The sequence below is a fragment of the Canis aureus genome, chromosome 35 (assembly GCF_053574225.1).
Source record: "Canis aureus isolate CA01 chromosome 35, VMU_Caureus_v.1.0, whole genome shotgun sequence".
In the NCBI taxonomy this organism is placed as follows: Eukaryota; Metazoa; Chordata; class Mammalia; order Carnivora; family Canidae; genus Canis; species Canis aureus.
This window is the reverse complement of record NC_135645.1, coordinates 23,394,445-23,408,925: the sequence shown is the minus strand read 5'-3', so window position 1 is coordinate 23,408,925 and position 14,481 is coordinate 23,394,445. Positions and strand designations below refer to the sequence as shown.

At 38.5% G+C, this 14,481-nt stretch overlaps 1 protein-coding gene across 2 annotated transcripts in view; it reads right to left on the bottom strand.

Annotated features, from left to right (window-relative positions):
• Positions 1-5,118: 5,118 nt before the first annotated feature.
• The window catches only part of ZBTB11 (zinc finger and BTB domain containing 11), a 32,872-nt gene continuing 23,509 nt past the window's right edge, over positions 5,119-14,481 (bottom strand). For both annotated transcript variants that reach the window (XM_077884034.1, XM_077884035.1), the window contains exons 6-11: positions 13,461-13,706; positions 11,992-12,136; positions 11,189-11,306; positions 8,162-8,320; positions 7,870-8,045; positions 5,119-7,300 (exon numbers count right to left, since the gene is read on the bottom strand). In XM_077884034.1, coding sequence (XP_077740160.1) covers positions 6,783-7,300; positions 7,870-8,045; positions 8,162-8,320; positions 11,189-11,306; positions 11,992-12,136; positions 13,461-13,706 — 1,362 coding nt within the window. In that variant the 3' untranslated portion in view covers positions 5,119-6,782. The remainder of the gene's footprint in view (positions 7,301-7,869; positions 8,046-8,161; positions 8,321-11,188; positions 11,307-11,991; positions 12,137-13,460; positions 13,707-14,481) is intronic.

Here is a 14,481-nt window from a genome sequence, read left to right as displayed (position 1 = left end):
TAGTGTTCTTATTTTCTATTCTACATCATTGTCGCTGGGTTTTGTTTTTTGTTTTTTAACAAAAAAAGAGACAGATGTTATGATTGTTGCTCTTGCCCAGATCGTTGGCCGAAGTAATGGGAGATTTAAAATGAGTATTGAAGTCTGCCTAACTTAGCACATAGCATTATGATTATCTGGGGTTGGAAAAGACTTCACCCAAATCCTCCCTCTTCTCCGCTGCGAGTGTTGTCTGTCCTGTGCTGTAGAAAATCCTGCCGAGGCAGATCTTGGAAAATCCCTAAGTGTTAGAAGATATACAGAGGGGCTACCATTGGGATCCCCGGGTGGCTCAGCGGTTTAGCGCCGCCTTCAGCCCAGGACGTGATCCTGGGGTCTCGGGATCGAGTCCCACGTCGGGCTCCCTGTGTGGAGCCTGCTTCTCCCTCTGCCTGTGTCTGCTTCTCTCTCTCTCTCTGTCTCTCATGAATAAATAAATAATTAAAAAAAAAGAGTGTCTACCATCCCTTCGCTCCATGTCATGTGTTTGAAATGTTGATGAGGCTGCTGCCAGTGGTCAGGTCTTAGTAAATAAAAAAATTGAATTACGTTTTGGAATTAAGATTCATTCCAACACGTGAAGGCTGTGGGTTTTCAAATGTTTCCTTAGCTCTAGTAATCAAAGTTAGCGTAACTCCGTGTGGAAGGATTGTCCAAGTCAACTTTTCTGGTCAAGTGAAGGTAGTTCTTTTGAATTTTCAACTTCATTTTGACAAGATTTCAGACTTACAGAACACTGAAAATATTAGTATTTCCATGTTCTCCAAATGTTACTAACATCTTAAAATAACTACAGGACAATTGCCAAAATCAGGGAACTAACATTATAATACTTTAATGGATTAATTACCTTGTACTGTTGTACAGAATTTTTTCACATTTCACCATTTGCTCCATTAATGTGTCTCTAAGCCAAGATCCGCTTTGTGATCCCACATGGTGTAGTTGTCTCTCTTCAGTCGTTTAATCTGGGACCCTTCAGTGTTAGAACTTCCAATACCAGACCAACACCAGAGTTCACTCTCGTCTTCGTATATTTGAAACTTATCCAACAGTAAGAAATCTTTGACCATCTGTAATATGCTGACTTTTATTTGCTCAGTCTCTAGAATACACATAAAAGTACTTTCAGAGTTACTAATCCATATATCTACCAGCGAAAACCTGTGCAGTGGTGGCGTGTAGTTCTTTTTTTTTTAAGTCTTACCAGTGCGTAATCAATACTGTTTTACAAAGTAACCTGGGGTAATTCTTTGCTCCTCCTTTTAGTATGGTTCTGCTGCTTATCTGTAATGAAACTAGTTAACTTGTTTCTGTTTGTATTTCATAATGCTGTGCACTCTTTGTTAATTTGTTTTTTTTTGGTATGTAAAATATTAGCATAGTTCCAAAAGTTAGAACTATACAAAAGTGTCACTACCTGTCCTCTCTAGCTCGTTCTTTCTCCTGCCTTCCTATCCTGTTCGCACCTGCCCCTTGTAGGTAATCTGTCTTTGGTGTCTGTTTTATCCTTCCTACATCTCCTTTGAATTAGTAGATGAGTGGTTATTTCCCTTTTTTCCCTTACATGATATGTAGCATGTTACAGTTCATTCTTTTAAATTTTGGTATTTTTTTTTCCAACTTTACAGTGTACCCAGTAAACTATACCAGTTCATGGACCCCTTACTCCAAAAGCATTTTTAACAGCTATATAATGGAATATACTGTAGTTTATGCAATTACTCTTCTTTGTGTGGGCATTTAGGTCATTTCCAATATTTTGCCATTACAGTGCTATAATCGAATAGCCTTGTGCATGGTATTTTCATATTGCTGCGATGTAGCTTCCTGCAGGTAAATACCAGAAATAGGATTGCTGAGTCAAAATATAAGTGTATATGTACTTTTGTTAGATTTTTGCCAAATTCTCCTCCAAAAGGGTTGTACCGTTTGTTTTCCCACCAGGAATGTATGAGAGCGCCTCCTTTTCACAGCCTTGCCAATAGGTTATGTCATACTTTTTAACTTTTGCCAAATCTGATAGGTAAAAAATGGTATTTCAGATTCGTTTTAACTTGCATCTCCAGTTATGAATGAGGTCGGGTATCTTCTATATTTAAAGGCCATCTGGATATCTTTATGAACAGTCTGTTCATGTCATTCCTATTTTACTATGATTTTTTGGTCCTTTCTCAAATTCTAAGAATTCTTTATATACTTTTTATCTTTGATGTGTTATATAGTTTTCCCGACTAATTGTCTATTGGCTTTGACTTTGGTGGTTTTTTGCAATGCAGAAAGCTTCCATTTTTTTATGTAGTAAAATCTGTTAATTTTTTTTTTTAAGATTTTATTTATTCATGAGAGACAGAGAGAGGCAGAGACCCAGGCAGAGGGAGAAGCAGGCTCCACGCAGGGAACCTGACGCGGGACTCGATCCTGGGTTCTCCAGGATCATGCCCTGGGCCGAAGGCGGTGCTAAACTGCTGAGCCACCCAGGCTGCCCAAGCTTTTAAAAGATAAAATAGGGGAATACAATCTTTGAGCAGGGAGGATTGTAAAAAGGCACACATTTATAAACTGGACATTAAAATTAAAGACCTATTAAAAAATAAAATAAAAGACCTATTCATCAGAAGATACCATTAATAGAATAAAAAGACAAACTCTAAAATAGGAGATGGCAATTGCAAAACAGCTTGTTTTCAGAAAGGGAAAAGACAATCTAATTAAAAACTTTCAGGGTACTCCACTGCCTCACAAGGAGGATATATCTAAATGGCCATCAAATAAGTGAGTGGCAAGCTTATCCGTTATCTAGGAAGTAGAAGTTAAAACCACATGGGACACTCAGCACATTCGCCTCGGAATGCCTAGAGTGAGTGGGAAGCGCGCAGAGCCACCACCACTGGGGAGAGCAAGTTGGTATCATCTCTTTGGGAGGTATTTTGGTTCACAAATCCAAGTATCTCAAGTTCTACTCTGAGTTACGTACCCAGCAGAAATGCTTGCCCATATACATGTATGTACCAAGAGGGTAAAAATGGTGCTACAACATTCTTTAGGGGAACCCCAAGCTGAAAATGACCCAAATATCCATCAGTGGTAGGACGGTGAGGTTGTTCTGCAGAATTGTTCCGCAGGGCACACGGGACACAATTAAAAATGAACAGGATACGTCCAACCAGCAAGACAGGAAAAGATGAATGGAAAAGGGAAGCGGGAATAAGCACCTATGAAGAACCAACTGGAATTGCTAGGATAAATGTAATTTTTAAAAATGAAGAATAGATGATTAAGAACAGTGAAAGATTAGGTTGAGGAACTCCAAGGTTATCAGGAAGAAGAAGATGGGGAGAGTGAAAGAGGTATTGAGGGTAGAAATAAAACTTTTGGAAATAAAAAGTAACCAGAAGAGAAAATATCTAAAATACTACTTGGTGTCCAGAGTTGGGAAGAGATTAAAATACATGAAACTCTCTACTTGATAAAATATAACAAATTCCTTAGAAAATCATGGTACTAAGTTCGTGAGAAAGGCAGTTTCCCAGGATCCCTGAGGAAGAGGAGAAGGAGTGGAGCTTGTGGTGGCCTCCGGCCGCACAGGGCCTGGCCCTTCCAGAGGGGCTGGCTTTTGACAGCTGAAGGGCAACAAGAGCTCAGGATCTGGGTCTACGGAAGTTGGAAAAAGACATTTCACACGATACGGAGACCATCGGAACGCCTGGCTGGCTCGGGTGGTAGCGCGCGAAACTCCTGGATCTCAGCGTCGGGAGTTCAAACCCAAGGTGGGCAGGGAGCCTACTTAAACAAAACGCTGGCACCACTGAAGAGCTACATCTTCAGGAAGAACAATCAAGAAAACCTCTGTTCACCAGCCCAGGCAGCTAAGGGTCTTTGTCCAAGGCTGGGCTCCTGGGGACACAGAGCGTCCCTCGGAGATTTCGAGCAGCGAGCTTCTCTCAAAGTGGCCCCGAGTTCAAGTTTACAGATGCTGCTCGGGGAAGCCACAGTCTGAGAATTAATATGAAAATCGTACCTAACCACCAACACGTGGAGCCCACACAACCCCGATCTGGAAAGACCCATCCCTCAACCGAGGCGGGTGGCACAGGCTTCCAAAGGGGAGGCCCTACTGGGTTCATACTCCGAAATCTCAAAGACTCTTCAGGAAAAAACCAATAAGCAGCGGTAAACCTCCAAATGTCAAGTACTAGACTACAAACATGGGATATTTAAACTGATTAAATGTTACTTGTGCATCTTTGCTCCACACACTATAGTTGATCAAGAGGAGGCAAAGGCTTTTATTACGTATGTTCCAAACATCAGGTGTAAAGCTGTTTAGGAACTTCCAAGAGACGACAGGTTTGACAAGAAGAATCCTGAGCGGGAAACATCGTGCCGCACAGGCAGTCTACACCCGTGCAGTAAACAACAAAACACTGGAGGTTTGGATTAGCTCTAAGTCCAGCAGTTTAGGCGACCTTGTGGAATTCTGGAGACAGCCACTTTTAATAAGAAGATTAAAACCCACGATAGAGAAGCCATTCACTGCTATTGACAATTCATACATTTCAGTGACTAAAGACTCCAGCTGTTTGGCAGCCGGAGTAGCAAGTACCTTTAGCCAGTGGTAGCCACACGATTAGGGGAAAGCCACCTGGCAACAAAGCAACACGTTTCTAAATGGGAACTGCAAATTAAACCTAGAAGCTTCCCCCATGGCAATGGGGAACTGAGTTCTCGGCACCCTAACACTTGTTTCTGCATGTAATTTATGTAATTCTACACATTTTTAAAAAAGTAATCTCCATGCCCAACATGGGGCTCAAACTCCCAACCTCAAGACTAAAGAGTCACATACATTCTCTACCGACTAAGCCAGCCGGACACAAAGTGGGCAGTAAATCACACAGGTTTCAATTTGGGGGTAAAATTGCTTATGGGAACGAAGTTTTAACATTATTATGTTTCCACCCAGTGTTTACTTTTTAATGTATTCAATTCCCCTTCCCTTTAATAATGGATTAGGTTCAATAACATATCAAATAAAACAGCAAGTGATTTACAAAGTGACAAGCTCAACTCTGAAGCTTATGCTTTTAAACAAGATTCAACATCTTTTATTTACATATTTTTGACATACATTAATGGTCTCATACAATTAACTAAATCTAGTAACAACAGTGAAGATGGAACATAAAAGACAATTCCAAATTTGAGCTGGGTTGAAATACATTTTCACTAACTGAAAGGTACGATGAACAAGCAGCCATTATGAAGTCATAGACTGTATGTCAATTCACTTAAAATAGAAAGTCAGCCACACAGCTACAGAAACAATGGGAAATTTGCGAATGCAAATATTACATATGCAGGTATAATGCATGCATGGCATCACATTTATTCTTTATTTTTTAAGCCATTTTTTTAAAGTAAACTGGAGTAAGTATCTTAATATATGTACATCAAGGCACATTCTTTTCTTGTGCTTTAGGAATGATTTACATGTGATTTGCTTATATCTTCATTTTATACCTTATATTAGCTTCTAATATTTAAAAAGTTTAATCCTAACAATTATAGTTTTGAGTGGTAGTTTCCCACAGTTATTTTGAAGATCAGAAAACTGGATAGCTTCTAGGAGTGGGAATTAAAAAAAAAAAAATCAAACACACAAATAAATATAATTCTCAGGTAACTTTTAAAAATAATTTACTTTCGACAATTTGGTGGAGCATAATCAATTAACTTCTTTAAGTCGTATACTAAAATGAGGGCTGAATTGAAGACTTTTCAATATTTTGAAGTTCCTTGACAATTATAGGGTATCCACAGGACCGCTGTAGAGGTCTATATTGCTATCCTATTTCTAAATTGCAGTTTTTCAACAAAATTGAACAATTAAACATGATACAAAAGCTGCAAACATATGAAATCTAGTTTTAACTTGTTCATTCTTCAGCAAAAGAAGATTATTTTTTTTTCATTCATTGTCCCATGTTATCAAGGAGAAATTTCCCATCAACAGTGTTTAGTAACAGTGTCCTTTGCTCATGGTCAATTTACTTGCCTTGAAGAGATAGTATATAGTAAGGCTTTAATAGGCATTTCATGCATTTTAATGGCATTTAAAAAATCAGCTATTTATTTAAGGGTTCCCCATACAGATTAAGTATACTGTGCAAACTTGATTACAACATGTAACTCATTAAGTGCTTTAAAATAGAATAAATCCCTGACTTATAAGGGGTTAAAATAAATAGTAAGTCAAGAATCACAGATTTGAAGCATTTTAAAAATGTAATATACCTATGCATCCTACTAAAATGCTTTATATTAGAATTTTTTTTCAACCTATAAACAGGGCAAATGAAATCACAAACCTCTCTATTTTGAGAATAAAAGAGAAGAAGATCTGACTAGTGCAGCCTTTTAAACTCAAAGTATGTAATAATGTCAAAATGCAAGTGAAACTATATAGATTTTAATTTAGTACAGTCCTTTATAAACATTAATTCATAAAAAGTACACCATGATAAACCAATGCCACCAAGTACACTTGTTTTCAATTTCTTTACAGTAAATGGACTTTTCAACAGAACCCATTAGCCAGACAAACCGTTCAGAAATGTTAAAACCTCACCAAACAGCCCAGAACCTTGACATACAAAATCTAGGCAGAGTCACACAGTCCTGTAAACAAATGTTCTGTGAGTTCAGTATACACGTCACTTCTCTTATCTCCATTACTGCCTTCATTCTGCTTCCGAAATATGGGCCACCTCCACTTCAACAGTTTGAATAGCTTCTGCGACTTCCGACAGCTTCTGTCCCTGCTGTTGTGCCAGCACATAATTAACCACTTGCATAATACTTTGGTCAGAAAGTGTAGATACTGATGGACACTCTTCTGTAGCCGCGACAGCTTCGAGCGCTTCCATGGTTTCTCCGGTCACTACCACAGTTTCGAGTTCTTGAGGACCACTGCTTTCCTGTTCCTGCATATCTGCTGTTAAGATGCTAACGGCATGTTCCACTTGAGTTCCTTGGTTATGAAACTGAAGGGTATCTTTTTCCAGCATAATTTTGCAAGGCACATAATCTCTGTGGAACTTAGTCATGTGTTTACGGAGCGTCCGAGCATCTATGTAGGCTTCGCTACATACGGGGCAGACGTAGGGCCGTTCGCCAGTATGTGTTCTGACGTGGCGCTTTAGAGATCGGGCGTCAGCCCAAGCTACTCCACAGGTTAAGCATTCAAATGGCTTAACTCCTATTAAAGGGAGGGGGACGGAGAGAGAGAGATGCGTGTGGTAAGGTACGAAATACAGTGACGTTCCCTGATATATAATGGTTCTAAGTACAGCCACCCACAGCCCTTTCTATGTGGACCTGGCAATCTTTTATTCAGGACCTTAATGCTGTACCGTGGAATAAACTAGATTCTGCACTCTAATCTCTCCAGACGTGTTTCCAATAAAAGAAGTTACTGACAGACAATTTTGAGTTTTCCAGGCATAGTCTCGATAGCCTTCCCTGCAATCTTATAATCTTAGGGTAAGGAAATACCCTGAATAGTACTCTGAATAGTCCAATTCAGCATAAAAATGTTGACCTAGAATATTAAGCTCACTTAAAAAAAAGGAAACTATCTACATATGCAACCACTAGGTACCCAGGTTCAGTATCACCTCGATCACTTGAATAAATATTACATGATATGAGCTTCAACTCTTATCAAAGGAAGGTGAGGTAACAGGCAAGAGGGCTGGTAAAAGGACACCCACTACTGGGTTGGCTTTTTATTCTATTTCAATATATACATAATTTAGGTACAGTTACCTTCATGGTTGTTCATGTGTCTCCTATACTCTCTTAGCTGAGTGAATTTCCTTCCACATTGTTCACACACCCGTTCCAGGTTCTGCTTTGCTCTTCCTTTTTTTCCATGGGTAGCTTTCTTTACATGTCTTCTGAACAATGCTTTCTCATAAAATTCTTTGCCACATATATTACACCTATAATAGGGAGGAAAAACCTAAATTATTTTTTTCCAAAGCAACAGCATCCAAAAGAATTAATACAGGTACACATACATCTCAATTAAGTTCAGATCCTGCTCAAATTTTTCTACCTGTAAGGCTCAGTGACAGAATGAGACTTCACATGGGAATACCAATCTTTCTTCCAGCTATAGCACTTATCACAAAATTGGCACTGGAATGGCTTCACACCGAGATGTTTGTTCATGTGCTGACGAAGATCTCTAGCTTCAAAGAAACTTTTTTCACATCTGCAACAATAAAGTTCAAGCACTCAATCAGATCACTTTATTATTCTTTTATTTTTATTTTTTTATTTTTTTAAAAAATTTTTATTTATTTATGATAGTCACACACACAGAGAGAGAGAGAGGCAGAGACACAGGCAGAGGGAGAAGCAGGCTCCATGCACCGGGAGCCCGACGTGGGATTCGATCCCGGGTCTCCAGGATCGCGCCCTGGGCCAAAGGCCAGCGCCAAACTGCTGTGCCACCCAGGGATCCCACTTTATTATTCTTTTAAAACAGATTTCCAAGACTTGGGTTGCTAGAACTGTACAAAATGATCCCAAATGAAAACACAAGAATTCACCTACTATTCCAATCTTGCAATAAGGCTTCAGGGTTTTAACTTCTTTTAGCTCTGAAGTACTGGAAACATTTTTTAAAGTTTTTATTTAAACTCCAGTTAGTAACATAATTTCAGGTGTACAATATAGTGACTCAACACTTCCATATACTACCCAGCGCTCAACATTAACAAGTGCCCTCCTTAATGCCCATCACCTATTTGATCCATCCCCGAAGCACCTCTCCTCCCGCAACCTTCAGTTCTATAGTTAAGAGTCTGTTTCTTGGTTTGCCTCCCTCTTTTTTTCCCCTTCTTTTTGTTTCTAGTACTACAAACATTTTAGAATGAACCATGCAGAGCTCTCAAAGGCTGTTATATAAGACATTTGTTTTGTTTCTCCCTTATGCCCCCTCTGATCCCCCTTTTTACTCTCTCCCGTTCTCTGTCCATGTGTTTGGAGTAGGCCTCACTGTAGACCATAGGGTGAAGCAACTGCCTCAGGCCTAAGTCAATCAGAGCACAGCATTCCCTTGGCTGTAATTACTGATTAGGGATAATCAAAGGACTTAACCAGATCCAATGGATATGGATCTCAGAACCTAGCTAGGAATTACCAAAAAAGCAGCTTGAGGATTCGGGAGTGAAGATGTGAGGCTGAAACCATTGCTACTGCCTTGTCCAGAGAGCCTTGGAGACACCAAGTGCTAATGAATGTGAATCTAGTTTACATTAAACCATTCAGACTCCTAGACTTTACCTTTCATTGAAGCCAGTTTAGGTTGGGTTTTCTCTCACTTGCAACTAAAAATCTATTGGTAATAAAATATACTTGTTTTATATAATAAGACCAATTAAAGTGACATCAGCAAAAATGGCAGTCAGGAACCCCACAAGCCCACCGCTCCACAAAACTGGCCCAAACTATGAGAATCAATTTTACCGGAACTCTGAAAGTGCTTAGAAGTATACAGCGACCAGGCAAACATATAATAATATAAAAAAAAATCATTAAATCTTGGTAAGAGAATTTTGTAGCATTTGAACTTGCCTTGGTCCCATTCCCTGCCTCAGTTCGGAAGCAGCCATGAAGACTGCATTCCCACCAGGGGTTCCTAGTGCCCAAGGGACTTTTCTCAAAGAACTGTGATTGTCTCTCTTAACCGACCTGGTGACTCCCTGAAAGATCCCCTCAAAGAGCCTGCCATTTTGTTCACCCAACTCTATCAGGGCTGAGGACTTGGGGGGGGGAAAGGAGAAGTCTGTTGAAAACATTTAAAGGCAAATGTATTTGCCTCTGCACTGGGCAAGGAATAACAGTTTGGTTCAAACAATATATAAACCAAGAGCTTGGGAAAAAAACCTGGGGAATGAAATGGTGATAGAATGGGGGCTTTGGAAAACTCTCAGATTCCCAGGAACTGAGATCCACACACTTGTCCAGGGCAAAACATAGTTAGAAAAGACCTGAGGGAAAAAAAAAAAAAAGAAAAGACCTGAGAAGGCCCTGAGCTCTCATCTCTGGCTGACTCTGCACCAACAGAAGAGAAAACCAAAATAGAGTTGTTAACAGCTTGGCTGAGTGTTGAAGGCATTCTGGAATTAGACAATGGTGATATCTAATTGCACAATGTATTAAATGTACTAAAAGTCAGTGGATTAGACATTGTGAAATGATGAATTTTATATTGAGCTTTATCTCAATTATAAAAGAGGTCTCGGAATGCCTGGGTGGCTCAGTGGTTGAGCGTCTGCCTTCAGCCCAGGGGCCTGATCCTGGAGTCCCAGGATTGAGTCCCATGTTGGGCTCCCTGCAGGGAGCTACTTCTCTCTCTGCCTGTGTCCCTGCCTCTCTCTCAATCTTGGTCTCTCATGAATAAATAAATAAATCTTAAAAACAAAACAAAACAAAACAAAAAAAAAAACAAAAGAGGTCTCAAGAGGCTTTGGAAAAGAAAAAGTCTGAAAAGGGAAAAAACTAGCAGACAGCCCAGCACCTTAGACAAACTGCCTAGCAAAAAATCTCTCGCTTGCACTGGAAACCTTTCTTATAGTCTCCATCTCCAGGTAATTACATTTGAAAAATATCTTTAAATTATTTTAAGTGAGTGATGTGGTATGGTGATTTCTAAATAAAACTAAAAAACCATAAATATCAACACCTAAGCAAAAAGAAGAAAAAAAGACTGATCCAAATCAAGAATAAATAACAAAAAGAATAAATAACAATTCAATATTATCTTCAAACATTTCCTTGTATTTTTTTTAGCTTTATTAAGGTATAACTGACAAAACTGTAAGATATTTAAAATGTACATAATGGTTTGATAAACGTATCCACTGTGAAAAGATTCCTCCTATCTAGTTAATTCATGTACCCATCACATTAGATATACGTATATATGTGTTTAAGTTCCACTCCCTTAGCAAATTTCAATTACACAATAGTGCTAGAGACTAGAGTTATCTCAAATATTTTCTTTTGAAAATGACTTTCAAGTAGACCTACTAGGAACACAGAAAATTTAACAGTTTGTTTATGAAATACTTACTGAGTACAATGATAGCCTCGAACTTCAGGCTTTGGCTGGTGTTTCTTTAGGTGCTTGCTGAGTCCAGAGCCCCTATGAAAAGACTTTCCACAAACTGAGCAGAGGTACTTGGACTCACCTATAAAAGATAAAAAAGATCACAAATCCAACAATCAGGTGTTTTCCAACAGAATACTTTATGTCCTACTTCAGAACTTACTTTACCAAGGGGACAAAGAAGCTATCACATTTGGCAGCCACATCTCAGAACAAACCAGGTCAGAATCTCTTATTTCCTCTCAGCTACAGCACTAGCAAAGTTACCACTACCCAAAGAAACGTGACATGCTTGCATAATCCTCAGATTCTAGTAGTACAGAGTTGAATACAAGTTCTAGAACCGGTATCTACCCTTGAGTAACAAATTCCACCTAACTGCTATAAGCACTAGAAAATAATTACATATGGACTAAAAGTTCTAATAAAATGATAAGCCCTATACCATGCTGGCAGTTACATCTGCGTATTAATGAACTTTTTAAAAGCATGACTATTTCATTAGGTGCCTGGATCTAAATTATGCACGATTTAATATTCAGTACATTTTTTCCTACACTGAGGGAAACAATGAATATTCTTACACCAACTTTAAGACAGACTTAAAACTAGATTTAAGAACACTTTTTAGCCTTACTTTCATTAATAAAAAACTGCACGCATACAGCCATCAGTATATCAATACGTTTTCTAAAGTAATTATAGCATAACCAATAGAACAGCATATAATATAATGTGGAGCTATATCAATACAAATTTCTCATTACCTGTGTGAATACTCATATGTTCTTGAAGACTCCGTTTGGTAACAAATGACTTAACACATAGTTCACACTGGAACTGCTTTTGTGACTGATGGAGACTCTGGTGTAATTTTAGACCATGCTTATAGATGAAAGTCTTTCCACAGACCTAAGAGCACAGGTGTTTAAACCAGTAAAATAGAAAAAGAGAAATCAGGGCTGCTGCTGAAGGATGAGGACAGAGAAAGTGTATGCCATTTTAAAGAAAAAGAATTACAAACAAAATGACAAACTGAAAGTTGAAACAAGTGTCAAGGGTATTAGCTGGTTGATCATCTTCTGACTCAGTACTTAACAAATATTGCTACTTTTCTTACATCCAGGTGATCACTGGAGCTCAAAGCAGTACAAAAGACCCTCACACTGTCCTTGTCAGACTAGTAAACAGTATACCTATATTAAAAGAGACACAGGAGCTTTATCAAGAAAATATGCTAATTTCTTGCTACATCAACTAGAACAGTGTTTCTCAAACTCTCTGTGATGAAGAACTAGGGTTTTATTTTTCCTTTCCTCAATCCATTTTTTTGTTGAATATGATAAAAATATCACGATGTCAATTGCCCTGACAGTGTCTCGATGTCTACTCTCAATTTCTGTACATACCTTCCATGGACCACAGATTTTGAGTAGTGCTACACTAGAAGACCAGATGCCCAGTTAATGCCTATCTTTAAAATTTATGAATAAAATGATGCTTAGGACTTGGCTTCAAAAGACATGAGGGGATGAGGGAGTAGGACAGTGAGTGACAGTTATGCATAAAACACAGTTGACCATGTGTTGATTAGTTACTGATGCTGGTACATGAGGGTCAACTCTATTCTGTTATAATAAAAAGCTAAAAAAAAAAAAAGAAAGAAAGAAAGAAAAAAGTGTGTGTAGGGAGAGAATCATTAAAAGTCTCATTAGGGAAAAAAATGGGGTCATGCTTATATGCAAGGCTACAGGGGCTACTAGAGAATTTTCACTGTTCCAAATAGCTCTGAGCTGGTTAATCACAAGATTCTTTACCTAGAAGTTTTATTTAGGCATTTAGATAGTCTCAGTCCTCAGCTCTAGACAACACACAGCTTAGAAGGATTTTTGCTAAGGAGATTTGTTTAAGCCTTGGGTTCCTTTTCAGTCCAGACTGGTCCTGCTGAAGGTTAAAGGGATGAATGGAATAATGAACTGGTTATTCTCACCCAGTATATCCTCTGAATCCTAGTAAGTTTCATGACCATCCTAATACATTCATTTCAAATCACAACAAATTAAGGAGCAAAATAAAGAACACAATTGGGAATCACCCTTAATCCAAGCAACAAACTGAGAAAGTCCTAGAATTCTGTGACGTTTTACAGAAGTGAGGGTGACTCCAGATCAACCAGTCTCATAACTAGTTAAGTTCAAATCTTCTTTATATAATAAAATAAACTTCATGGCTTTACCTGACATGCATGTGGCTTTACACCTGTATGCTTTAACATGTGTATTCGAAGAGAATATAATTTAGGTAATGTCCTTCCACATATGGAACATATAAATTCTCTTTTGGTTCTCCCCTTCTCAGACGACGTTCCTGATGTCTCATTAGATGCAGAATTGGAAGAGGATGAAGTGGGTGCATCTTTTCTGGTATGCCGAATAAGATGTGCTCGCAAGGAGGCACTGTACTGAAACTGTTTTTTACACAACTACAAAAAAAAGTAAATAAAATTCTAAGTGTAATTCTCTAACAAATGTTAAGTGAAACTTGACTCTTATTTCAGTTTCCCATTTTGTTACAAGCATATAAATCAATAAAATAGCATATAGTATACTATATAAAAGACAATATGCTAGGAATCAAATATAAGGACAAGAGGTGTTAAGACCCAGCCCCTACTCTGGAGAGGTTCATAATCTAACCATAGAGGGAGTAAGCGAAGCAATAAAAAAAGGCATCACAATGAGGAAACTAGGTCTGTCTAGAAGGAATAGGAGGACACAGAGACAGAAGAACGCTATCATTATATGAGTAGCAGTTGTTAGTTCGAGTAAAACTAGGGGTTAGAGAACGTAGAAAGATAGAACTGTGATGGTCCCTAAAATTCTTCTTTTGGTCTACTATTTATATGTATTTTTTCACTCTCTCATGATGCTTATCTTGGTAACTCTAACATGAATGAATAATGGATGGGGGCTCTCTCCCTTCACCCCTTCACTCCCTACACATACGCAGACCCTTCTCATCACCTTACTTTCTCAATATAGCTATGTCGTTGTTTTGACTAATTTCCGTGTTCACATTTTTTCCATGATGTAGTTATTATTACAGCTGGGCCACATAGTACACTACGATTCTCCCTTTCTCTGTTTTACTTATTTCTCTTTGTATTTACTGCTAATTCATCACCAAACCCTTCCCTCAATTGTCTACTGAGAGCAGATTGAAAGACATCACCTTAAGAAAGAGATCTCTGTCAAGCA